At 38.7% G+C, this 27,879-nt stretch overlaps 2 protein-coding genes across 4 annotated transcripts; both read left to right on the top strand.

Moving 5' to 3' along the window:
• The first annotated feature begins 641 nt into the window (after nucleotides 1–641).
• On the top strand, nucleotides 642–21,449 carry LOC136763004 (proteinase-activated receptor 4). Of its 3 annotated transcripts, XR_010820943.1 has the most exons (6): nucleotides 642–788; nucleotides 6,587–6,748; nucleotides 8,415–10,235; nucleotides 16,395–16,505; nucleotides 18,163–18,254; nucleotides 18,658–21,449. XR_010820943.1 is itself a non-coding variant. In XM_066716669.1 (3 exons), exons 2-3 carry the CDS (start codon nucleotides 6,619–6,621, stop codon nucleotides 9,422–9,424), a joined length of 1,140 nt encoding a protein of 379 aa, XP_066572766.1. In that variant the 5' UTR covers nucleotides 642–788; nucleotides 6,587–6,618; the 3' UTR covers nucleotides 9,425–11,286. The 3 variants fall into 3 exon arrangements, 1 of the variants encoding a protein (XP_066572766.1); XR_010820944.1 differs by lacking the exon at nucleotides 8,415–10,235 and having other exon boundaries at nucleotides 648–788; nucleotides 18,658–21,305; XM_066716669.1 differs by lacking the exons at nucleotides 16,395–16,505; nucleotides 18,163–18,254; nucleotides 18,658–21,449 and having other exon boundaries at nucleotides 8,415–11,286.
• A 152-nt stretch (nucleotides 21,450–21,601) lies between these two features.
• LOC136762777 (leukocyte cell-derived chemotaxin-2) lies at nucleotides 21,602–24,009 on the top strand. Its single transcript, XM_066716327.1, has 4 exons — nucleotides 21,602–21,641; nucleotides 22,297–22,396; nucleotides 23,101–23,249; nucleotides 23,681–24,009. The coding sequence occupies exons 1-4, from the start codon at nucleotides 21,602–21,604 to the stop codon at nucleotides 23,845–23,847; spliced, it is 456 nt and encodes a 151-aa protein (XP_066572424.1). The 3' UTR covers nucleotides 23,848–24,009.
• The last annotated feature ends 3,870 nt before the right edge of the window (nucleotides 24,010–27,879 follow it).

Genomic DNA, 27,879 nt, shown 5'->3' with positions numbered 1-27,879 from the left:
TAAGAGAAGAGAGTGGAGACCAGCAGTGGTCATAAAGAAAAGTACACAGCCACGCTCATACATTGTCGAAGCAGATTGGCATCAGTTTCGGAGAAACAGGAAAGAGTTGATTAAGTCAACAGAAATGCACATTATTGAAAGTCCAGAATGTGAGCCGGCATGTACAGAAATCCCAGCAACACCAGTGAAAAAACAGAGTGAAGGACAGTTATTGGTCAAAGAACATCAGGTTCAACAAGAGACAATGGAAAGCAGTAAAGAGACTTGATTTATAGGAGTGGCTGTACAGCCTGGGACAGAATAATCCCCATACAACCAGCGAGCAGTGCAAGCGAGAGGAGCCAGTGAGGATATAAAATTACGACTTATTTTTCTCACCTTTTTTCCCCTACTCACTGCATTTACACATTCACAAACAGCCCTGATCGGGGAGAATACATGCCTCACTGGTGACACATTTCGACACAGTTTATAAAGATGTAAAATTCATATGTCTTAAAATTAATATTGTCAGCCTATATAATTTCTCCCACAATGCTGCCAAAAGTTCAATTGGTAAAACAACAGGCTGAAATGGAAGAGATAGAAATGCTTAATATTTGGTTTCTACATACATTTACCAAGACACCCAACAAGAGGAGGTGCTTGTGTTGATTTATTTCTTTATTTCAGGCTAACAGCACCATATAAAGACCACAGCAGTGAGAGAGGAGTGCCCATTTCTTCGGATGTGACTGCTACATTGGTCTTGGAAACAGCAGATCATGTCATTCACCTCAGTGTACAAGGTAATGCTTTTCTTCTTCAAATTTAAATTTACATTTAAAATGACCAAGACCTGGTTTAATCATAGTTTTAAAATATACATAATGTATTATACCAAATGACAACATTTCTTACCACTTCTTTGCACTCTCTTAAGTAATCCCAAGGTGGCAAACATTACTACAGCAAAATAAGCTAAATTTCAAAAACATTTTCCAAAACAAAATAAATAAAACAAAACACAACAACAACAGCAACAACAACAAGAGAGTAATATTTGTACAAATTTGTCAACTGTTTACAATTCTGGTACGTGCTGGTAAGTATTTTATTTTGTAAATTCTGTAAAAGGTCTTGGCTGACATGACTGAAATTGAACTGCATTGCCACAGGTTTCCTTTATGATTAATGCTGAAACACTATTGGACTGGTCCGATGCTTTGTGTAGGAGTTGTTCGAGTCTCTTTTCAGACGGTTCAAATCTTTCCTTTTTAAGATCCTGGTGAAAGTTTCTGAGTACTGCTTATGTCCTTTGTGTGGATTAGATGCACATTTTCCTAACAAATAAAATGAACACGGGGTGAGTTGTGAAGATTTAAAAATAGGTCAATATTGGAATGTGCTTTAAACTTAGTCACACAACAAAACAAAATCAATTGTTCTTGCGGGGAGGCCACTTGCAAAGTGTAAGGCAAAGAGCGCACACACCGAAGACACAATCTTACATAGATGTAAACGCATGTTGTTAAGTCTATGAGGGGAGTTATAATTTGTGTTAAGCTACTGCAATGCTATGTATGGAGTTTTTATATCAGAAACATTATGTTAAACTGATCATACTCAGAGATGTCTGATAAAGGAATTAAAGGGGTATAGTTAAATGAGTTTACATTTTTTTTAGACTCGATGTTCAAATTATTTCACCCATGGTAGGAGCAAGGATGCTCAAACCTAAAAAGACTGCATATGGGTAATTGTTGAGAGTTTTTTTTTTGGTTTGGTTTTAGTTTAGTTAGGTTTTGGTTCTACAAAGATTATTTTTCTGGAAAAACAAATCCTTATTGTTACTATTTGGTTTCTTCGTGCCCCCTTCAGCTGTGTTACTCAACCATGTTGCCACAAAAAAAAAGAAAATCTTTTGTGCACTTTATCTTGTCTGTGATCTGCCTCCATTCATCAACATACCTTGTTACAGAGTTGTTTTTCCGATCGTTTACTGAAGACAAAAAATTGTGACAGATTTCTTAAATGTAACAGTAGTAATATAGGGCGCTGTAGGGCATGGGAGGGTTGTGGGGGAACTTGAGCTGAACTTGAGGCCCCTTGCTAGCGGACATGTTTTGAATCGCTGAAGAATTTGCATACTGGGGGGAGTTCAGGGCACTGAATAATTTGTGTACCGGTGTTTGAGTTTGAGGCATTGATGGAATGTATAGTCTGGTGGGGGTCTTCAGCTGCTTTTCAACCCCACACATAGCCTCCAAAAGAGCTCTATTTAAGCTCTCCTGATTCTTGAGTAAAATAGATGTTTTTCTCTCTATGTGAGTGAAGCAGGGCTGTCTCTTCAACATCTCCAATGGTGTGTATGTGTACATATACTGCTAAGAGTTATGTGAGTATATATATTTATATAATTTACACATTAGCATAGCTTGGGGGTGTAGGCTGAAGACCTCAATGGCCTTGGTTGTATTGACAGTAAGATGTTTTAACAGCCTTCAGCACAACTAACTAGTAACATTCTTACAGGATTAAAGAATGAAAACACCAATTATTTATTTTTCCCCCTGACAATAAGTAAATGAAACTAAATCATACTAATTCAACTTAAGAAATACTGAATATAAAATAAATGATCACAGCAGTCTTTTAATTAGACAACTTTCCAAGGTCAAACAAAAGCCTTAAAGTACTAACTTTCTTACAGAAATAAAGAATGAACCCCGTGATGTTAAGAAAAGCATGTAATAATACTAAAGTAACTTTAGACATATTCAATATGTATAAATAAATAAGTATATGTCTAGTAAACCAGCAGATTTTTACTTTTTCTAGTTAAATATTGTCCAGTCTCAGCATCTCGGGGGCTGAGACATACATAGCAGCACATATAAACAGAAAAACAGAATAGAGGCAAGACGGAGCAGCAACCAGCGAACGACAAGAGCAGAGAGGGACAGACATGGAGACACAGTCACCCAGGAGGTAAACTGGATCATGTGTAAATCAAGCAGGGTCTTTAGTGAGACAGGGATACACATTGCTGCTGTTTTTTTCAACCCCAAAACAAAAACAAAAATAAAAACAAGATGTTACAGTTCTCATGTGTTTCTGTATTAACAGTGTTAATGTTGAGAATTAATACAACTATTTAACTAGGCAGACCCCATGCATTTTTACTGTTTTGTTACATTTTACTTTTTGGTCTACTCTTAAGGATCTGTGTCATGGCATTAAGATAAGAGAGCGGCTGTGAATGTATGGGGCCAGATTCCTTGCAGCTTTTAACCTTTTGGTATCAACAGCCTGGTCTCGGCAGAGGCCTGACAATTTTCTGCGCTCTGCGTCTCCTCTGCTTTCTTTCTTTTTCTTTTTTTGCTGAACTCCATCCTGAATTCTATACAGCTTGATCAGATCAGGCCTTTTTAGCAAAACTTTAGATGACTCAAAATGTTAAGAAGTCAAGGAGGTAATTCAAACTTGTAATTTGAGTAGAGGGATATATCAAAAACAGGTTGATGTCCATAACTTTTGTCTTTTTAACTATACTTATTTTGACCGTTATTTGGGTTACGAGTTGTACAGTAAAGTGAAGTCAGATTTAGCAGAGAGAGACACAAACCAGTAAGAACATATTTTTGTACAAAATATATCTATTTTATTAACTGCTTCTTTTTATTGTTAATAACATACACAATTCTACATCAGACCATAGTATAGAAAATGAATCTGAACTGCACTGGTCCTGTCCTGCACTGATGAATGAGAATCTGTAATGCAATTTTAAATCCTAGATGACTAAGACCTGCTATATGCTGTTATGTCCTAGCTGTGGATTTTACAGATTTGTTCAGGGTGATGCTTTGTCTGTCAGCGCCTCAATCAAAACAGCATTATGTTATCAATATGCTGCATACAATTAAAAAGGGAGGCCAAATAGCTAAACTTTGCTCTTGAAACAGAGAATGGCACTAAGAGGCTTCTGGAGTTGCCTGAGCTCAGACCCCCAACCCATACAGAGCCACTTAAACTCTGTTTGAGGAGACCTATGAGTAATAAAATGACTCGCATATATGGAATAAGCCCACAAAGCATTTTACACAATTAATTAAGGACTGTGAAATATGAATATAATGTAGACCCTATTTCTGTTTGCTGTGTATGTTTTGCTACAACTGGAATTAACTTGGTATAGAAAATACATTTTATAAAACATTTCCCAAATTTCAACATTTGTAGCAAAATAGTCAAATCTATCACATCGATATAATGTCATGTATTCCAGTGCACTGTGCATGTTTCAACACAATTGTAAATTACTTAGATATAGACAATGAGTCATAAAGCAGTTTACAAACTAACCATTTGAAGTGAAATAAACCCTGTTTCTGTTTACTGTGCATTAATGAAGACTGTTGCAATTTTAACTCTTTATTTGAAGGTATGAAAAGGGTATTTTTGAAGATTTGGAGAATCAGAAGTGTTGTACTACAAGAGTCACTTATTTGCAAAAATGGTGTAAAGCCATAAAAAGGAAGCCTTAAAGTCAGAGACAGAGTTAAGTTATCAGATTTCCTTAACTCTTCAGCTGGGAACTGGTTTACATCAAAGTGACAGTTTTGGGAGGATGGCACCCGAGAATAGGCCAAATAGTTTGGAATCCTGCTGTGAGATGTCTGGGGAAGGGGGCCTGTAGGTAATAAAAGCTCTTTGAAATGGACCAGAGCCGAAATTCAGACACAGAGCTACGAACCTGGGCCAACCGGCATTTCCAAAAGATGGCATGGATTGACATCAGTCACTGGGGGCTGAAACCAAAATCCAATCTCAAAAACTCAAGAACCAATCATCTATTGATCTGACAGGCGTATAAAGAACAGCACACGGTCTCTCTCTCTCTCTCTCTCTCTCTCTCACCTGAACCAGAAACTCGCTGCCACAGCTCAACCTGTAGCTCTGTTGCCAGAACCAGAACCAGAAACCAACCAAGTCTTTGCCGGCAACAGAAGAGTTAAACTGGGAGAAGGAGATTGAGCCGTACGAAGAATTCTTTTAAAGGACTTTATTAAATAAAGAACTTTACAGACTGCGCTGCCCACCTGTGCCCACCTGATCAGTGGAGTTTTACAGCTGGACAATTGACTAAGTCAACTGAATACGAAAGTGTCAGTCATTTAAATAGCTATTTGAGTCTTGAGAAACTCGGCCCTTGGAACCAAACAGGGCCCTGCTTTCCTCAAAGACTTTGTCTTCAAGTAACTACGGTGAAAACCCTGCTTACAAAGAAGATTTTGTGCACAACCTTGGAGCCTTCAAACCAGTGGAAAATCTGTTTGGAAAAGACTCTACATTCGCGAAACCCCAACTTCCCGTGCCCTGCGGTTCTTGAGACCGTGACAACACAATTACACTGACCTTTCATTCTTTATCTCTGTAAGAAAAAGCTGCTAACTAGTAAAGGTGTTTAAAGGGGGAAGTGCTGAAACTCATTAGGGTCTGTGAAAACCTGAGATCTTGAGACTGCACTCCATGAACACTGAGAATAATCTAAACAATCCATATCTTATACATAGACACTCACACCTACACACACATACTTGATCATTGTATTTATTCAATTTTTACATTTGATATTGTCTGTAACTCTGGAAAATCATTTTATTTAGGCATTACTAAGTAGCCCTGTGTGAAGATTATACTTATTTCATAGAGGTTCACTTTTCAATCTTTATTTCGTTTTTCACCCTAAGGACTCTGATTTATGTTTCATTATTTATATATTCAGATTTTCTGAAGCATTTAAAAGGACTTGTTATTTCAACGATGTATACTTGGAGATCCGAGATCTTTGGATGATCGTAATACAGAATGTTTGGAGAAAGCTACATGTTACTCTTAGACTACCCACAGACCCCACCACTTCTACAGATCGATATCTCTCAGCACATTCTGCTGCCCTAAAGGGGCCCTGGGAACATCAACTCAAAATGTAAACAGACCAGTCCAGCCATGAGGCTGGTCAAATTCAGCATCAACAAATGCCCCAAACTCCACCTTCTGGTATGTAAATTCTTCAGTGCCCTGAACTCCGCCAACCAGTATGCAAATTCTTCAGTGACCCAAGGGTACAAAAGGCATAGACATATCCTCACCATCCCCTAGCTCAAAACGTTCCACACTGACATAACACTTGTCCAATGTAAAGCTGTAACCCCGTCTTGTTTCATCCTACAGCTCCCAGATCTGGTCAAGTCTCAAGTCATGTCATGAAGGAACCCTAGCCCTGGTTTTACTTTCGGGGGTTTCCCGCCTCACTCACATACAGAAAAAGATCTTATTCAAGAATTAGAAGGGCTTAAATAGAGCTCTTTTGAGGCTGTGTGTGAGGTTGAAAAGCAGTTGAAGACCCCCACCAGACTGTACATTCCATCAATGCCTCGAACTCCACCCACTGGTACGCAAATTATTCAGTGACCCAAAACACACCCTAGGAAGGGGCCTCAATTTCAAGGTCAAAGGTCAAATCCCCTTCAGCTCCCCTTGCCATAAAATGCCCTATCTTACTACTCATAGAAACATAAATGTCTCATTTGCCTTTCAGCGGTATAATCACTGAGACCGGGTTCCATTAGGATGCTGTTGGGAGGGAACACAGTCTCAGTAAACATGGATTCTCCTTCAGTTGAATGGGCAGCTATCTCCGTGGCTTTAGTGTTTGTCCCCTTCCTTACATTCACACATGCAAAGAATGGAAATGACTCAGGTAAGAGTAAGTGTATGTTGGTGCTGATGATTTAGAATTAACTACTTTTAATTAATGTTGTTTGCAAAGGGTCATAAATAAGTTATTAGTATCTGTGTTGTGTATTGTAGCAACTATACATTAGCATACATTTTTCACATAGAAAGGTATTGTAATCTGAATTGTTTTCCATAGCATACTCAATATACAGACAGGTGACAAATTAAAGGAAAAACCAACATAAAGTGTCTCATTAAGGTGTTGGGCCACCATGAGCCGCCAGAACAGCTTCAATGCTCTTGGCACAGATTCTATGAGTCTCTGGACTCTACTGAAGCGATGACTGGGACCATTTTGGGACCATTCTTCCAAAAGATATTCCTTCATTTGGGGTTTTGATGATGGTGGTGAAGAGTGCTGTCTAACACGTCGGTCCAGAATCTCCCATAGGTGTTCAATTGGGTTGAGATCTGGTGACTGCGAAGGCCATAGCATAGGATTCACATCATTTTCATACTCATCAGACTATTCAGTGAGGCCTTGTGCCCTGTGGATGGGGGCATTGTCATCCTGGAAGAGACCACTCCCATCAGGATAGAAATGTCTCTCCATAGGATAAAGGTGATCACCCAGAATAACTTTGTCATGATTTGCAGTGACCCTTCCGTGTAAGTGGACAAGTGGACCCAAACCATGCCAGGAAAATGCCCCCCACAGCATAGCAGAGCCTCCGGACCCCCTCATTGTGTGGGCCAAGCTGTCAGGCCTGTACCGTTCTCTTGATGTCCCACACATACACTCACCAACTTAGATTATGGTGAAGGATGACTCACCTGACCATATCACTTTTTTCCACATCTCTGTAGCCCAATGCCTATGGTTATTGCACCACTGAACTGAATCTTAGTAATGAAGGGTTTATGCACTACAACCCTACTGTAATATCCCTCTCAGTGTAGTTCTCGACGGACTGTTCTTGCTGACACAGTCTGATCACGTCCTGCATTGACATTCTCAGTCACCTGGGAAAGAGTTGCTCTTCTGTTTCTCCTTACATATCACAGGAATGCACGAGCATCGCAGTCATCGAAATGTGTGCTTTCTACCACAATTTCCAACCCTATTTACTGATGACTTTCTCATAGACCTAAATGCAGAAGTAACTTTAGTCACTATTCCTATTGAAATACTAGCCAGTTGAGCAGTCTTTATGACTGAAGCTCCCGTCAAGCTCCCGGCCTAATAATGACCCCCTCTTTCAAACCCACTTAGATTCTTTTCTCTTGCCATCTTGATCCAAAATCGAGATCAACTGTGCCTCCTCAGCATTTTTATACATGCCACAGAGCATGATAGGACGTTAATTGCTTAATTGTATCATGCAGTACACCTCTTTGGAGGCATCTGCATTCGTTATGTTCCTCCACTCATTTATTCAGGTTTTTCCTTTAATTTGTCACCCGTCTGTATGTGTGCAGTGCACGCTTATGTCCAAATTATGAAAATACACATTGCCAGTCAGGACAGCTTTAAAACATGCAAACCTCTATATAAGACCTAATGTAAGACCTAATTTGGCTATTTTTGATAGCAACACTTTTTATTGAGAAACCCGTGTTGTAAAGTTATTGTGGCTGTTTATATAGCATTTATTTTAATATTACATTCTCCTTTTTTATGGGAACAGTGCCGTTCAGTTTCAGAATCAGTGTAGATAATGGCATACATGAAGTGGATAATCAAAGCGTGGAGATTTTACAGTCCCCGACCACAGTGCTCCTCATCCCTTCACTCTACTTGGTGGCCTTCATCATTGGACTCCCAGCCAATGCCACAGCTCTGTGGGTCCTTATAGCCAGAACCAAGAAGATGCCCTCCACTGCTTTACTCATCAACCTGACCAGCGCAGACCTCCTGCTCATGGTGGTTCTTCCCTTCAGGATTGCCTACCACTTCCAGGGTAACAACTGGATCTTTGGGGAGGTCACCTGCAGATTTGTCTCTGCTCTGTTCTATGGCAACATGTATGGCTCCATTCTGTGTCTCATGCTCATCAGTATTGACAGATACATCGGCCTGGTCCATCCTTTGAGTGCAAAGGTCTTCAGAAGCAGAAAAAACTCCATCTGCATGAGTCTCGCTGTGTGGGCGGTTGTGATAGGGGCCATGCTGCCGTTGCTCCTCACTCGGCAGGCCTACACTGTAGCAAACTCTACCATCACCCTCTGCCATGACGCTCTTCCACAGATGGATCAAGAAAAAGTGTTCTTTCCATACTTCACCAGCCTCTTCGCCGTCGCCTTTGTCATCCCCTTGTGTGTCATCTTGTTCTGTTACGGCTCAATTCTGTGGACGCTGGTGTCCAGTGACAAGCGCTACATCCACGCAGTCAAGGTTACAGCGCTTGTGCTGGTGGTCTTCATTGTTTGCTTCCTGCCCAGCAACATCATGCTTCTCCTGCACTACTCCAGGTTGTTGGAGAATAGCGAGGAATTGTATTTCCCTTACATGATCAGTCTGGCTCTCAGCACCTTCAACAGCAGCCTTGACCCCTTCATCTATTACTATGTGTCTGATGACTTCAGAGCCAAGGCTACGAAGTTGTTTGCATGCTGCAGAGACAATAATTATTATAAAGCAGGGTCCTCTTCAAGCAGCAAACATCACTCATCCATGTCTAGCAACACAAGGATGTAAAATACAGCTAAACAAAAAATATTAATAAAAGAAAGTGAACATGCTTAACTGAAATTAACTGGGATATGTATTTATCTTCTATGGTGTTCCTATAGTCTGATATTTGTGATCAAAGTATTCTGATCATTGATGTTTGTATTTTACAATAGTGTTTACTATAATATACTATAACTATAATCAGTTAAACAAACTGTAAACATAATTTCAACCTGAAAGCATCATCACTTACAGACACCATCTGTTATCATCATTTAGTATTGAATTGAATTGAGCATTATATAGACAAGCAGTGTTAATGATTGCCATGTTGAAGTTGACAGCTACGTAAAATTGCTCTGAAACTGCCGGAGTTTAAACACTGTAGAAGTCTTCTGTGTCAGGAATCAAGACAATAATTGCAGTGCATTAACGCCAAGAAGGATACCGAAAGATGGAAATTGCAAGGTTTTGCCTCATCAGCATTTTAATGTGAGGTATAAACGTTCTGCCTTTTGATGTCTCAAATGTGATACACTTGCTTACACAATTAAACAGTCTCGGAGGCTGAAAATAGTCCTCATATGAAAAGCACTGTAAGAAAGATACATTAAATGTACAGGTCCTCAGCACAGTGCATATGATGTTCTTCTGAGAGAATAATCAGGGAGTTGCAAGCAGGAGTGCCAACAGCTTTCAACTTAGTTATTTGTAGAGATAAGAGCAGTTACACAGCTGTTTGTAGGCAGATTAACATTTTGCCATCAGACACTTATGTTTTGGGACACCTTGAACAGGAACAGAAATAAATGGACTTCTCTTCTTCTTAGACTCAGTAAGTGTTATTTGTAATGGTAGGTTTCTTATTTCCTGTATTATTTTTTCATCAGTCATTTTCAAAGTAATGATTTCCAATGTACTTTATTTCTCAGTGCAGTTCTGAAAACTATAACTATAAACTATAAACCACATAAAAGGAGTTTATGTGTAGATTGAAACACAACATGTTGGTACAAATTCAGATTAAGTGTCATTAATAGATATTTAATAGATATTGAATTAATAATTGAAATCTGTTTAATGAACAGATTATTGGGTTGTATAGAATGCTAATTAAATATTCTATATGAAAAGCTAAATGGATGTGCAATTGAAAGAGTGACAAATTTCATATTTAAATTCTAGACTGATTATTTTTAGATGATAGATTATAGTTTAGAAAAATATGAATACAGCAAAAGGATACTACATTAAAATACTTTTGAAAAAAAAAAATTGTCCTTCAACCCAAAGTTACATAAATGTATACTGTAAATGGTGACCATAATAATAAATACATACTAATTTATTTACATAGAGTGTGGGAACCCCAACATAATACATCACAAAACTAATTATTTTGTGAATAATGATTTTGGATTTGGAAACTATCAATGGATCTCCTATTCAAATTTAGAACTAAGATAAGATTAACAAAAGCAACTCTTGGATCCTGTCAGAAAATTAAGTCCTTTCTTAGGAATGGATGTGTGTTAATACTGCACCTACAAACTGGAGTGTGCTTCTGATATGGTTACATGTCTGTGCATCTCGGTGCCTTACTGATGAAATTACTGATGTTTGTCTAGCTTCTGTTCAAAGGCTAGTATGCTCTCCCATTAGCATAACTCTCTTGCCTCTTTCTGTAGATTATCATTTTAGACCAAGTGATTAAGAATTTCATGTAATTTCCTTTTGCTAAAAGGATAACAACTTTACTCACAATTAACTGCCCCGCAAAACAGAGAACAGCTACTTTGTAATGATGTGTATCCCACAGAATTATATTAACTGTGCTTAAGTGTATCCAATGTATCTATTTGTTATTAAAGCAATGAAAAATTCAACCAGTATACATTTTTATGACTGTATTTATGGATTCAATTTGCAACTGGTAACGGTTGACAATTGCGGTCCATCGCCACTAGCAGCACAAGAGAGATGAGGACATCATATGTGGAGTCTTCTGAAATGGCCACAGCCAAGACATTACATTTTCTCCCTGAGAAGTCGTCTCTGTGGTGATATCCCTTGCCCTCCTCATTGCTTACTTTTTCTTTGGGATATTCATTTTATCATCTGGGTTCCCTGGACTCTTCTTTGGCTTCCCTAGACTCTTCCTTATTTTTGTCTCTTCTGAATTCTTCCTCAGCCACTTCAGCTCTACTAGCTTGGCTTGGCTGTGGGGCTCACTGATTTTTATTTTATTTTATTTTTTACAACCCATTTCTGGCACTCCCTGCATGTTATCAATGGCTATCTGAATCTTATTCAATTTACCACCATTGTTTGTGATTTCAGCCTTGTCTCTCCTTATTCTCCTTTCTTCATTTCTCTTACCCAAGTGCTCTCCTATCTTCCTGTCCACCCCTACGTGACTACGGTCCTCTTTCATTGCTCCCTCCTTTTCAGGTTTATGTGTTTTTCTCTGTTGACGTTCCTTCTTTTTGCTTTTTCTCTCACTAGGAGTCTCACTTCTCCATTTCTCTTTTTCTTTGTACGGTGTGCTGTGTGTTTCGAAGATTTGTGTATTTTACCCATGCTTTCCCTGGAATGTTTTATAAAACTGTCCATCCAGTCAAAGTCACCATGTTCTGCTTGCTCTATGGCTGAAGTAAGACTGGCAGATCTTGCTGGAGATGGTGGAGAAATTGTGGAGTGTGAGTGTGTTGTTTGGGGGAGGAAGCAATCCAGTATTTATTGAAGTGAAATTGTCTATGATTGGAATAATACCTGTTGAAAGGTTTACTACATACAAAAAAAGAAGAACCAATATATCAGCTTATGCAATATAATATTAATGAATTGGTTAACATAAAAGTGGTAAAATATAGATATATAACAATATTTTTTTATGTAGTACCTGCAAGGTAGTCATATATGTTGAATTAACAGATGTCATTTGTAGCACCCAGGACTCTGATGGCATATTGTGGGAGAGAACAGCTAAATGGATAATATTAAATACTTGTATTAATTAAAACAAATTAAATACAAGCCATTAAATTAGTTAAAATGAACAGAAATAGCCACAAACAACCAGCGAGCAGTGCAAGTGAGAGGAGCCAGTGAGGATTTAAAATTATGACTTATTCTCACCTTTTTTTCCCTTACTCACTGCATTTACACATTCAAAAACTCTGCTCTGTTTGGGCAGAGTGACACATTTGGACACAATGTATAAAGATGTACAATTCATATGTCTTTATTGGCCAGAAACAGTCAATTTCCATGAAAACCAATATGGGTCACATTTGATGATTGAGGGACTTCAAATCCTTCTCAATGTAACTCAGTTATCCAATTAATAATTGGACATCTTTGCACTACTCGGGGACAGGAGAGGGAGAACTCAGGTGCAGTGAAAATTGAGAATGAAAATAAAATCCAAAAAGAAACACACAAACTACTTGAGCTGGGACTTGACAATTAATATCTTACTATAATAATTAAACCCTATACGACTGCTGCTGGGGCCCCAGGAACTTCATATTGAATGTTGATTAAATATCTATGTTTTTTGACCTTTTGTGTAAAATGGGGAAATAATTTTTTTAGGGTCCATTTTTGATTTACAGTCAGCCTTAATCCTTGGAATTGAGGGGGGCTTCCAGACCTAAAACACACTCTTGTCAACTATCCTTAATAGAAAGTTGTGATAATTCAATTATTCAATAATCGTTTTGTTTTTATTCTAATGCACTTACTACTAGTAAACAATAAACAAACAAATAATTACTCCCAAGAGCAAGGCAAATGTTTATATACAATGTACAATAAACACACACACAAATGTATATATTTATATTTATATATGTATATTTATACATCTCTAATTTTACAGAACAGACATGTAAAACTGTTACTTACATTTTCTGGTATGGTCTGACACCTGGTGGCAGGCAGTGCAATCAATTTATGAATGTAGTCATACATAGGTTCAAATATGATCTCAACATCAGACAGTAATAGACTGTAAGATGTTTGTAAATAATTATATAGGTTTTTATATTCCAAATACAGAAATACAATCTCTATGATTTTAAAGACACTTTGCCTTATTAAAGCGTAATGTCTACAATGATTAAAAAAGTACATGATCTCTTCTATTCCATCCTACACCCTGCTTGTATATTCTTGTTAAAAGCTAGTTAAAGCTAAGATTAAAGCTATCCATTAAAGAGGGATTCGGCTTATGTGATACGGAAGTCTCATCAGCATGGTTCTATTTCTACAGTAATTAATGCAGGTAATGATGATAGGTCCCTTTCAAATTGAAAGACAGCCATTACCTGTTGACCGTCATGCCCTATTAACCTTTCGACTAAGTCATCGCATTGACCTGCTCTCGACCTCTGGATGCCCGTGTCGACCTCTTGGACTTTGACGTCAACGACCTCGACATAAACATCAAGGGGGACAGTATCAGAGCGGAGGAATTTGGCGAAGTCCACTTGCCACAGGAGCTGTCCATTTATTTAGAGGATCTGGATGTAGACGGATCTGCTAACCGTGATAAAGCCTAAGGGGGTGTTCCACCGCTGTTCCGGGTGCCAGGGCAAGCTGCCTTCGGACGATGCACATGGCCAATGCATGCGCTGTCTGGGCGAGGAGCATGCCCAGAACACACTGACGGGAGAAGGGGGCTACGTACAATCCACGCACCATCAGAGAGACAGAAACTCCCCAGCGGCCAGTCGCCACAAGGGAAGCTCTGTCTGCCACTTTTCTGTGGGCTTGGCTCCGCGAGGACCCCCTGCGAGTGTCTTTCCGCGATGGCAGAACAGGCGGTGCTCGTCTTCCTCTTGAGCTTCACCAGCGAGGGTGCCGTCTATCTCCCCCTCTCCACCTGCTCGCAGGTGCTCTACCAGGGGAAGAGCGTGCTCCCCCAGATGAAGGTCCCCGAGAGCGAGATGCTCCCGCTCCAGATCATCCAGTCGCTCCACTCCGCGGATTCCTCCATGCTGCAGGAGGAATGGCCAAGGCCATGGCCAAGGCAGGGGAAGCCTCAACCCAGGCCACAACAGTCCAGTGCCTCGCAGCCTGAGCAGCGCCACAGAAGCCAGCCGCAGGCGAGAGGGAAGAACAGGCTCTTCGGCTGAAAGATGAAGGTCAAGGCAGACACCCAACAGCCGCAGGATGGTCCCTGAAGGGACGCGGCCGCCATTGCCAACCCCAACCCCCCCAACAGACCAACCAGACTCAACCAATGGCAAGCCTGCATCCAGGACTCCTGGGTGCGAACAACGATGACCCACGGCTACGCCCTCCAATTGCACTCTGCCCCCCCGCCCTTCAGGGGGGTGCTGACCACTACTGTCGTGTGTCCTGAATGGGCTCAAGCTCCCTCTCAGGAGATTGCTGTGATGCAGGAAAAACAAGTGATATGACAAGTGGCCGACGAAGACTCTTGAGCAGGCTTCTACTCAGAGTACTTCCTGGTGCCAAAGAAGGATGGAAGCTTCAGGCCCATTCTTGATCTGAGGGGCCTCAACATGTTTCTGAAGAAAAGACCCTTCCACATGCTGACGGTGCAGCATATCCTCCAGTCCGTCCAGCTGGGCGACTGATTCATGCTTCCTCTCCCTCAAGGTAGCTTTCCTGGTAGCGATAACGTCAGCAAGGAGAATTAGTGAAATTCATGCCTTGTCTGTGAATAAAGCCTGTCTGATCTTCTCGGGAAGCAATGACAGAGTCACTCTCAGGACTAACCCAGCCTTCCTGCCCAAGGTCGTGTCAACGTTCCATTTAAACCAACCTATTGTCCCGCAGTCTTTCCATCCCCCTCCACATAGATTGGATGAGGACCGCAGACTACACACACTCTGCCCTGTCTGGGCCTTGAGGAGCTATATGCGGAGGACTGCACAGCTGTTTGTCTGCTACAGTTCCACCACCAGAGGGAGGGAGGTTTCAAAACAGTGACTGGAGCACAGGGTGGCGGACGCAATCTGGCTCACCTACAAGACAGCTAATGTTCCCATGCCTGAACACATCTCAGTGCATTCAATGAGGGGACAAGCCATGTCGTGGGCTCTCTTTCATGGTGCCACACTTGAAGATCTGTGCAATGCTGCAACCTAGTCCGGTCAACAGACCTTCACAAGGTTCTACCACCTCAACGTGGCAGACCGGCTGCGCCCAAGCTTGGGCTCCCAGGTACTTCAAACTGCTATCCCTAAGGTGCCGTGAGGATCTGCCATCCTTGTCATTGTGGGTTTAGGCTTAGTCAGGTGTCCGGACTCACGACAGCTCTGGTATAGTCATCCCATTAGGTTAATGGCTGTCTTTTTCGATTTGAAAAGGAACGATAGGTTATTATCCCTGAAAGAGAAAGGCAGCCATTACTCTTCAGGGGTCGCTCGACCGGGGAGCTGCTTCAGGAGGAGACTTTTCACAGACGCTGAGGGCGGGTCTTCCTCCTGCCAGCAGGGCCCTTATTGGGCAGCTTTGGTACATGCTTTCAATGATTGGCAGGTCAGAAGGCTCTTCCCATTAGGTAATGGCTGTCTTTCTTTTTCAGGGAACTGGGTTTATGATAATATCCTATCGTTTTCAATAATTTCCTATGGATTCAATATGCTTTTAATGTGACGTGCTACACAGGAGTATGGGAATACCAAGATATACCAAAATTACATGTTTAATATATGGTTTACTCGTCATCCAGGGTAGTGAAGTACAGTAAAGGCATGCTGAACCCATAGGAACTACTATAATACTCTGGTAAAATCACATGAAAAGCGTGTTTATAGCACAAGCATTCTGCAATGCATTCAATGTAAACTTGTAGAAGGGAAGTCATCAATGTGAAAAGCACCTAATTTAATTGTGCCTGCTCTGTTGACCTGTAAAGCAGTTGCTTCAGGTACTTAAGTAACTAATAGTCACTATGGTGTAAACCACATGGTTTGTTTCCAAGATTACCCTAATTGACTGATCTTTCAATTTCCAGATTAAACAACACTGGTTCCTACACCAGTCCCATTACTGGAGAAGAAAAAAAGCCTGAATTCTAATGCAAGAGACTGGGAATGATGGAGAAAGAGAGTTAAAATGGATAACGGTAACAAAGGGTATTTCATAACCCATGGTCACATGATATGTTGTACACTTTATAATTGGTAATGAGACTTGTGATTGTTCTGAAACAGTGCCCTCTGGTATCAGGATCTAACTAGTTTTGAATGTGGTAGCTCGTCCCAGTTTCTTGTTTAGACAGTCAAATCAGATTAAAACATTTACAGCATGATTGAACTTGAAAGTTGCCCCTTTGCCAAAAATCGATGTATTCAGGTTAAGTAAATAAAAAAGCAACATCTTTCCAGTTTCCACAATGTAACAGTGGCACATAATGTATGTACACTACAGGTCAAAAGTTTTAGAACACCCTAATTTTTCCAGTTTTTATTGAAATTTAAGTACATTTAAATCCAGTGAATAACCTAAAATTGTACAAAGGGAAGTAAACCAACAGAGGTTAAAAAAAAGTTTAGGTTACCAAAAACTGTACATTTCAGAGTTATATACTGTGTTACTACAGCCTCTTAAGCATTATTTGGCAGTGTTACACGCAGCTCCTGTGCATAGAAGTTACTCTGTATTCATACAATGTGCACATCATTTGAAAGCTTATTCTCTTGGCTACCAGTGCATTTCATTCTCAAACACAGCCGATTTACAGTTTCCGTGTCCCCTGCCGTCATTCAGAGCCCGGGGGGTAAACGCACAGTCTGCTTAGGGGGGGTCTCATTCAGACAGTCACAGATCACTCAGTTTTGATCGGATATTTGCAAATGGGCTTGTTTTGTTCAGAACAACCTAACAATTACTCCAGTACATAATATTTTGTGTTCTATCAAACACAGAGAAGTTCAGATGCAATAATGTAAAATCATTGTGTATTAGTACACTGTAGACAGAGTTGTTGAGCTCTCTACGGATGTGTGTTGCTTCTACCAAAACGTGGATGGTCTTGTTTTGATCAGTAGACAGTCTGGTTCCAGAATATGTCATAATTGTCAATATTTTCTGATATTTTGTATGCCTTCTCAGACCAAGTAAATTCTTTTGGGGGATATAAAAAACTTTTTTTTTCACATCAGAGAATGCATCACATCGTTAGAAAGCTGAGAGTCTCAGCTTTCATGGATATCAAAAACTTGGCAAACAACACAACAGTGAATAGTACACATGGGAATAAAGAGAAGCACATGGATTTGGTACCAGAGGGGTTTGTCATCTTAAGGGGTAAAATTTTGTTGAACAAAATTATTCCATGATTTCTTTTTTATCTCCAATTGTTTATTTGTCCTATGCTTTCATTTAAGAGTACAATGAGACATTAAACTGCATACATTTCAATACAAACTGGAAAAATGTAGGTGTTCGATTTGAGGAGGGGCGGGGGGGACAGTTATAAACCAAGCCTAAAAAACAAAGTCTCATATCCAACAATAAAATACATTTTTCCCACAGACCCCTTTGACATCTGTTTCTTGAGAACATTTGTTCCTTGGAAGATTTTTTTTAAATTATTATTTTGTGTATTTCTTTTACTTGACTCATATTGGAGAAAATAGAGAAATATTGCTGTTCACATGAGCCTCATAACATGAAAGCCATCTGTGCACCAAGCTAGTAAGCATTAGCAGCAAATGTAATCTTGTAAGCCTTATTGACCACCCTTCTCTATTTCACTGTGATTTTCTCCTGTTACACAGATAATCTGATTTTGACTGTGAGTGTTCTGGTCACCACGGTGACAATGACTGCCATCATCCTTGGAATGTGCTTCTGGCACCGAAAAGGAAAGGTAAATGCAACAAGACTGATGTATTGCACTCCTACTGTAAAGGATGTAATGCTGACGCTTTAGTTTTTCGTAGAGAGCTGCAATGGCAACTATATTTCAATTCAACCCATACCGAAACTAGAGTCTGAATATAATTTTGACATTACTGTTTTAGTGAAGCACTATGCGTCATGCCTACAGTTTAAAATTAGGAACAGACCATTTTAGATTGAATCCTGCCTCTGGAAGGAACCCATGGCATCATCTGGGTCTTGACCAAATCAATCGTGCATCTGACAGCCATCCAAGCCTAACATAAAGTGTCATTTAATCAATATATATATATTTCATAATGCAGTGTCCCTGAACCACATGCAACAATATGAAAAGTGGTTTATTATTTTTAATCTGTGTCTTCTTGCAGGCTGCTGAGAAAGAGGGGGGAGATGAAGACAGTATGAAAGATTAATATCTGTCAAAGGTCTTCAGGCGTCTTCTCCTGTCATCTTTATTGGAGTATAATGTATGCACTACAGACTAACCTTTGTAAACAATATAATGTAAATTAAATCATGGAGCAAATCTGTCCCATTTATCAAGCAGCTGATTAGACACACTAATCTGGGGGACTCATTTAACAGCATATTGCAGGTTTAAGATGTTTATATGGGATGAGTTTAAATATTCAAGTTTTTGCAGATTGTGAAAAGTCGATGCATTTTATCTTTAATAACATTACAATATTCATTACAGAGCCTGTGTCTGATTATTAATAAACAAATACAAAAATAAATACATTCCACATCTTTAGTGAACTGGTAAGCAAAATGTTTCAGATACAAGCAATTCAACGTTTTTTCCGACACTATTTGGAGACATTTCAAGAGGATTATAAAATGTGGTAACGTGGTTTTTTTTGCCTTAAATGGCTATACTAAAATTAAATGTCTGGCATAGTTTCAGAGACAGTTGTTGAAACATATTTCACAAAAATGGGAGGTTGTTACAGGACTTGAGATGGGCACATATGTGTGTTTTTGCAACATTTAGTTGCAGAGGTTATCTCAAACCATCTGTTTTATATACAAAACCAAGCAAACCTCCATACATTTCTTTTGTATAATTTGAAAACATTAATTTTAGATTGTTTTTGTGTTCAAATAGAACAAAAACAAAGTTGTAGAAATTGTTAAGAACCAAAAAGCTGTCGACAATAATTTCATAGATTGAATTAGACTCAATTATGACCCATACAGCTGAAGGGGTCAGCTGGGTTTCCAATAGCCACCCGATGAAAATGAGACATGCAATACACTTGTAGGATTGTGTACTGTAGATAGTGTAACATAGCTCTTTTTAATCCTTGTCAGTCTGTGTTTAGACAGACATCATTATCTATTTTGTTGCAATTGTTCCCTATTTAAATGCAATTTGGTTGAAGCATTTCAAATGCACGGCATCAGACAGAAGCTTTAAAAGTTAAAGCATTTTGGAGACCATTAGGAACATTGTGATCAGTGATAATTAAATCAGATATTTAATTTACTTCTGATAATGTTCTTTCTCACTATATAGAAACACATGTGTTCTAATTGAATATAAAATAAAACTGAATGTTCAGAATAACACCCTTTTGGAGAAAACATAAAATTTGGTGGCCAATACAATGTTGTCTTTGACTATAGGCAACAATGAAAGATGTAATCTTAATTTGCTGCCATACTGAATATGAATTCTAACACATTTTGAAATGCTTGCTAAACAGCTATAAATACAATACTCATTTTAGGTAACAACATATTTGTTTTTGAGCTTGCTGTTTTATAATGCACTTCAGAGTCCGTCAGAGTTTGGTTTGCTTCAACAGCTGTCTTCTTGTATCTCGTATGGAGTGCCTCCTGGTGAGATGTACTTTGATTCATTAAAGCATATTAGTCATCACAAACGTGCAAAGCATCTGTGTTAATTCAAATTAATGACTATAACTCAACCAAAACAATGAAAAAATATTCAAAAATAAATCTAACAACAACAACAACAACAACAACAAGAAACATATTTTAGTTTGTGCTTGTAGATACCTAAAACAAAGCCCTATTACAATTATCCTAATTTAACTATATTGCTATGAACATGTCTCAGCCTTTATAATTGAAAATTATTATACTGAATTATAATATGAGAGATGTTTGTGTATCTGTTGCATACCTGATATATTATGTTAAATCTAGTTTGCCTGTATATACCATGCTTTGTATGCCTTTCAGTGTATTTAGAACATACAAACAATGAAGAAATACACAGCAAAGTGTACCAGAAACCAAATATATATGTTGAGTGTATATGTGTTAGCATAATAAATGATTTGTCCTACTTCAACATGTAATATTCTCATTGAATTTAACAAAGTATCTACATCAACTGATTTATGTCCTTAAAGTCTGTTAACTACGGTGTTGAGAAAGGAGGTTTTTGCACTTTATAAACAGCGCAAACCACTGTGACCACAAACTTAACAGCTGAACAGTTAAATACTGTTGTAATGGATGATAGGATTTACAAAAGTTCCTATTTCTTTCTATTTAACAATGTTTACTGATTATTTTGTAATGTGATTTGTAATCCCAAATGTTGAACAGAACATTAGATGAGTGCCAGACTCCTGGACCCCAAACACAAAAGAAAAAAACTAAAACAAAACAAAACAGAAACAAAAAACAGAAAGTATGCTAGAGGTATTATACAGGTAATGTACATGGTACAAAACAATGGGTATTAAGTCTTTCCTTTAAATATGCTTGACAATCCAGAAAGCAATACAATTATTAACTTGCTGTATTACTGGGGAAATAATATATACTGCAGTATTATAGTACTACTGTATATGTTTTGTAAAAGGAAAGAATGTAGTTACTTAATGAAAGACTAGATAGCTCCATCAGCCACTGTATATTAATTGTTAATAGAATTTACAGTTCTAGTCAAAATTAATTCAAACTAAAAATAAAGATTAAAATAACATTTGCAGCTGTGTACAAACTATAATTTCTGTTTTTATCTGCTTGTATTGTCTTTCAGATTGTATTGCTATTCAATTTAAACAGTTATATTGATAAAATAAAGAAAGAAACACTCACATTTTTGGTTACTTTATGATGAAATGAATGTTGGATCGCACTGGTGTGGGAGTTGTCAGAGTCCTAGTGCAACATATGCCTTCCCACAAGAAAGCACCACACTGTATATAAAGCAAGGACATACTGCAAGAGACAAATCCAATAAACACCCATCTGAAAAACTGGAGGTATAATTGAACAAAGTGATTGTTGTCAAAGATTCTCTTTGCAAGATTTTTGAGAAGGTTCACAATGAAGACAGTGGTCATCCTGTCTGCCATCTTCACCACTGGTGAGTATCAGTCACTGTTTACTTTCTGTTCACCACCTCTGCACAACTGGATGATCATGCTGAAACACATCCACAGCATCCACTGCCCAGTGCCTCAAGAATGATACACCTGAGAGCTAATTTCACACTGTAATGGCTATTTATGAAACTGTAACTTAGTCTTGGAAAAACAGTTGTAAATATTTACAGTCCCTGTTCATACATAATTTTATTTTGTCATTTTGTCAAAAGCATACAACTTGTTGATCATGATACTGAAACCATTGTTACGTAATGTATTGGTTCAACTTAAACTGTACTGAGTAATGAAAGTATTTTCTATTAACCCATGTGATAGGAAAGCGATTTTAATGTTTCATGGCTTTTGTTCCAGTGTTCTGTGATTCGCACAGTGATACTGTGTGTTCGGGTCTCGGGGGCCGATGTCAACCCTCATCTGAGGCCTGTGGTGGGGTCTACACTGACCAAGGCTGTGAGGCCTCCTTTGGGCACCAGTGCTGTCTGCATGATAAGTCACTAAGCTGCCCACTACAATATTACTACATCTATATTTTATTGTCACTTAAAATTCTTAAATTATATTTTTGTGAAAGTGTCTGGATCATATCAAGCTATTGTTGTTCATGTGTGTTTCACACTGTGTTTGTGTCCACAGACACGGCTCTGCTCAAATTCGGAGCCCTGTGTAGTGGAAACCCAGGCAATTCTAGAAGAAGTTGTGACCGTTACGGCTGTGGAAAATATGGAGCTAGACGGTATCATCCCAGTATTTCAGCCTACATCCAAACACATCTGATATCAATAGAAAATAGATTTATTGATGTGATGTAGTCTATTCTTACAATTTATTTTACTTTTACTCAGTTGCCCAATGATGTGCAAATTAGTCTGTGGAAATACAGAAAAAATACATAGTAATCTCTGTTTTAGCAGATAAACATGCTATGTGAATAATGCAAAGTGATAATGAACAGGATACATTCTATTCAAATATTTCACCAAGAAAGACCTGTGCATTATCATAATCCCCTCCCCTGAAGGAAATGACCGATTACAAACTCAACAGCAGCTGATGTGCTCAGTCAGATGTGCTTCCCAATCAAAACCAAATCAAAACTCATTTAACCCTGCCCAACATTTACTTGTTTATTTTACTAGAACATAATTTCAACCCCCTTCTGTATTTGAACTCTCAGATATGAATACCACTGGTTAACTTTTTTTGGTTAATATAAAATAGTTGTGGGATTTCAAAAGGTATTCAAAAACACAACTAACACAATCACAGGGTAGAGCTCAACTATTCCCCCACATTTTGCCCCACAAAACAGTGTGTGTGTGTGTGTGTGTGTGTGTGTGTGAGAGAGAGAGAGAGAGAGAGAGAGAGAGAGAGAGAGAGAGAGAGAGATTTGCACTATACATCAGATGGAATGGTCTCTCTTTGTGCTCTTCTTCACAGCTCTAACAATCGTACCCACAAAGGACTTGACATTATCTGTTCAGATGGCACTACTGTTTATGCTCCATTTGATGCCACACTGAATGGTCATTCCCGACCCTATGGCAATGGGAACAAAATAGACGATGGTATTGGCCTCAGTGGACAAGGTACTCTTCTTTTATCACAATGCCTAATTATTAATTACTCATCTTATTACCCAAAACAATATCAAGATTTTACTGATTCTGAGCAGAACTTGCACTACACATCTACCCAGTTTAGTTGAATTATGTTGTTCTTTCAAACCATCACACACACACACACACACACACACACACACACACACACAAATACACATGCAAACCTGAAGGCATATATATGAATACAAGGCTATTGAAACAAACTGGTATGTTTCCTGCATTTTAATATGTGATTTTGCATCAGTTTGAATTCTATTTTAGTACAGATTCCGATTGGACATGTCTTCTTTCTAGAACCGCATTATATACATCCAATGTGTACTCCGGTGGGATGCTATGCAGAAATTAACTCATGAAGAGGAACATACATTGATTGCAATTGTTTGTTGCTATTGTAGGTCTGTGTGTAAAACTCTTCTATGTCAAGCCTGATAAGATTACTGGAAGAGTGAAGAAGGGAAACAAAATTGGAATCCTGCTCCCCATGCAAAAAGTGTACCCTGGAATCACCTCTCATGTTCACGTGCAGATGTGCGACAGGTCTGACCCTACGAAGTATTTCTAAAGTCATGGCAACCCAATGGATTGGATCATCTCCCATTAATCTTCTAAACTTTGTCAGTAACCATTCCTTAATCTATTACTGACAAAAATGATTTGTTCTTTTTTTACTTTTGTATGTCAGTATTTCAACATACACTTCGGCTTTATAATCCAAGTGCTAATTGAGTAGAATTTTCAACAAATATACTTAAAATGCATTTCTTTGTTTCACCAATAAAAGCTTATTAAAACCAGCAGCAGTATTGTGCAACTCTCCAAGCCTATTGTGCCATTTACATTCATTGTGTTTCCAGATTGTTCTACATTTGAACCAATTTAGTCAAATAACTTATTCATGTGATTTTGGTTTTGGTAACAGATGGATAAATATGAAAGATTAGACCTTAACAGAGCCCCTGACCAAAAACCAACAAAATTAAATTGTTTTACATTAAATTCAATTGATGTTGAATGTTCCCATTAGTTTCATGGTTAAACCTTGTGCAGCAACAATAATTTATGCTCCATTTGATGCCACACTGAATGGCCGGGCCTGACCCTATGGCAGGGGTGGGGGATGTCTGGGCCGTATATGGCCTACGAGACCGTTTGATCAGACCCCTGAGCCAATTCATAAATACATGTTCTTAAAAAAAAAAAGCTCTAGACGTAATTTTTCCACAAAAATTAAATTTAAAAAATCCTTAGTGTGGATAAAGTCATTGCTCTTCAGTGGGGTTGGGGTGCCCAACAAGCCACCTTTACGAAACCTTGATTGTATGGGGAAAATGTTATGCAAGCAAGTTTTGTGGTGAGCAAGCTAATTGCAAAGAAACTGAAGCCTCATTCAGGAGAATTTGTAAAAGAGTGTCTCCTTGCCACTGCTGAGTTGCTAGCACCAGACAAAGTTAAATTGTTCCAAAGTGTCAGTTTGTCTCGAAGAATCGTCACGGAGCGGATAACTGCTGTGAGCAAATTTGAGCTATGGTTTGAAAAATTAAGTGGCCTTACTACAGATGGAGTGCCAGCCATGGTTGGCTCGAAAAAGGGGTTAACTGCATTAGTGAAAAAAAAAAGAGTTGTCTCAGTCTTGATTCAAGTGATTTAATTGTATGCAACTGCATCATACATCAAGAAAGTCTGTGTGCACAGTCCCTGAAGCCAAACAACGTAATGGCAACTGTAGTGTCGACCATCAATTTTATCAAAAGCAAAGGACTGAACAACCACCAGTTTAAGGAGCTATTGAGTGATCTTGAATCGGAGTATGGTGATCTGGTTTACCACTGTGAGGTGCGATGGTTGACCCGTGGAAACATGCTCGCTCGTTTTTTATGGACTGAAGGATGAAGTAAAACAATTAATGGAGATGAAGGGGAAACCTATCGCGGAACTGAATGATGACAAGTGGATGTGTGATTTGGCCTTCATGGTGGACATAACCAAGTATCTGTCTGACTTGAACACCAAGCTCCAAGGGCTGAACCAGCTTCTCAGTGATCTGCTGTCAAACATGAAATTGTTCGAAGCGAAATTAAAGCTGTGGCAAGTCCAAATAGAAAGGGGTAACAGTGCATTTTCCTACTCTGCAAGGACAAGAGCTTGAGATAATGTTGGAATATGCCGGTGAGTGTGGAAAGCTCGCAAAGGCATTTTGTGAGTGGTTTAAGGATGTGAAAAGTAAACAACTGGAGTTGAACATAGTTGCAACCCCGTTTAACGTTGAACCAGCGGATGTGCCGGATGGCCTACAATACGAAGTCAACCTCCCTCTCCTTGAGTTCTACAAAATGCACGTTAGCGCTGAGCATTTTCCTGTTCTGAGGAGACATGCACTTAAATTTGCATCTGTGTTCGGGACGACCTACTGCTGAGAGCAGTTCTTTTCCAAACTGACTCGATTCCGCTCAAAACTGACTGATACAAATCTGGAAAACTAGCTGGGACTAGTGTCATCTTCACTGCCAGCTGACATGAAACGCCTCATCAAAGATGAGCAGTTTCAGCCATCTCATTAGAGGTGAGTTTGAACAAGTAATCATGATAACAACAACAACATTATTTACAATACTAATACTAACATCATAAAAGTCATATTTAAACTATAAAACCAATGTCAGTGATTAAAGTCACATTAAAACATGAATAAACCTTAATAATATGGCCCCTGAATGAATTTATAAATATCCAAATGGCCCTTGATGGCAAAAAGGTTCCCCACCCCTGCCCTATGTCAATGGGAACAAGATAGACAATGGTATTAGCCTCAGTGGGTACTCTTCTTTCATCACAATGCCGAACACACTGCAAATTGTGTATGTGAACTTGCACTACACTCTACCTAGTGTAGTTTAATAATGTTCCTCTTTCAAACCATCACACACACACTTGCACATAGAGATACTCATGCACTTGTGTACCCTGTACCTGCCCTGACAGAAATATGCTGGTTTTGTATCCTTGATTGATCAGATGCATCAAAATCAACAATGGGACAGTAAAGCGAGTTCAATATGAAACATGCTAGTGTTACTGCTACTGCTTTAGGTAAAAATACCTTTTCTTCTGACAAATACATCATGTCTGGAAAACAGGGTAAAGAAATGGCACCTAAGTGAAACCTGAATGCACCGTACTGGAATAACATTATCTGTGCTTTTGCTGTTACCCACAGGGTTTAGTTGAAAAAGCTTTAGTAACAGCGGCAGAAGTCCTTTCAACTGGTGAGCTCATGGGTTGTGAAGCCTGCCCTCAGCATTGTGTAGAGTTTGCACTGACCATGCACATTTATTAACACCACAAATGTAACACATATACCTCCAAAGGCCACAGGCTTTTTCTATGTCTTGTGAGTGGCAAGGACTACATTTATTTTCCAGATAAAGCACACCACTATTGCTAATTGACAGCATCCCAGTAGTAACCATTCTTCAGAACTTCTTTGGTTTCCTCTTGGTGTACCAAAAGGACTATGAAAATAAAAGAAAACTGCCTTTGCTTGCTTGTAGAGATATTTCTGACACATTTCTAAATACAGTTGCAGTAATTATACTATAATTACATTGCTGTTACACCTTTAATCCTTGATTTCTTATTCAGATCTACGGCGTAATTCCCATGACTCCGAGAAAATGCTTATACTGGTTTGGGATAATTACACTAAAGCAACGGCAACCTACAACTCATTATCATAGATAAAGACATTATATTGTAAGAAACTGAAACGTTTAAACCTTCTTAGTGTACCGCGCCTTGAGGGAAAACAACTTCTAGGGTATTTAATAATTCGTGAGGATGTTGGGTTATAAATGAGAGACAATATAATTTGTTTTGACATGTAAAAACTAGTATGATGAAATGTGAAATGACTGGTAAAAAGTAGAGCCTGCACAGTAATGACATCCAAAAGATTTCCAGCTGTGCCTAACTTGGCCAGGAAGCTATATACATTTATTCTGTGAAGGGGGCAGGTGAAAATAATGGCAAAATTATGCAGATATGCCATTATGCAGGGGATCTTGTGTGTAAGATTAAACAGGAACAATTCAATAGGGAGTGTACTACTGGCAGTTTTCAATTTATAAAGAAAAAATACTTTAAAAACACAGCTCTAGACTAAGGGTCCTTGTGTTCCCTATTCGTCTCATTAACCTGTACTGCTGAAACAGAGAAAACGGTGAAAAACATGAACGCTTTTTTCTCACCATTATTACTCAAATGCAAGATATTCTCTACAAATTAAAATCGCAGCTCAGGATTGAAGAATATCAGTCCTACTGCTTAGCCTTTTATTTAATATGCCATTGATTTCTGCAAACAGTAGGAATATACAGTAGTTCCTATTTACTAGGATGAAATGTTCTTATTTGATCATCATATAAATAGTAGATTTAATATTTCGTTATATTTTTTTAATGATAATTCTAAATATGCACTGTTTCATTGTGTACGATATTTCAGGAACAATGACAAATGAAGTTCTAACATTTAGCAAAAACCTTGTTTTACAGTGCATTAATCATGACAATTGTCAAATGTAAATAAACTATATTAA

The sequence above is a fragment of the Amia ocellicauda genome, chromosome 11 (assembly GCF_036373705.1).
Source record: "Amia ocellicauda isolate fAmiCal2 chromosome 11, fAmiCal2.hap1, whole genome shotgun sequence".
Lineage (NCBI taxonomy): Eukaryota > Metazoa > Chordata > Actinopteri > Amiiformes > Amiidae > Amia > Amia ocellicauda.
This window is presented reverse-complemented; position numbering and strand designations above follow the sequence as displayed.

What these genes read in the sequence shown, in the direction of transcription:
- LOC136762777 (XM_066716327.1), top strand. Translation starts at nt 21,602, where the DNA reads ATGAAGACAGTGGTCATCCTGTCTGCCATCTTCACCACTG. An exon ending in GGAAAATATGGAGCTAGACG is followed by an intron (nt 22,397 to 23,100) that starts GTATCATCCCAG and finishes TCTTCTTCACAG; the next exon opens with CTCTAACAATCGTACCCACA. An exon ending in TATTGGCCTCAGTGGACAAG is followed by an intron (nt 23,250 to 23,680) that starts GTACTCTTCTTT and finishes TTGCTATTGTAG; the next exon opens with GTCTGTGTGTAAAACTCTTC.
- LOC136763004 (XM_066716669.1), top strand. Translation starts at nt 6,619, where the DNA reads ATGCTGTTGGGAGGGAACACAGTCTCAGTAAACATGGATTCTCCTTCA. An exon ending in AAAGAATGGAAATGACTCAG is followed by an intron (nt 6,749 to 8,414) that starts GTAAGAGTAAGT and finishes TTATGGGAACAG; the next exon opens with TGCCGTTCAGTTTCAGAATC.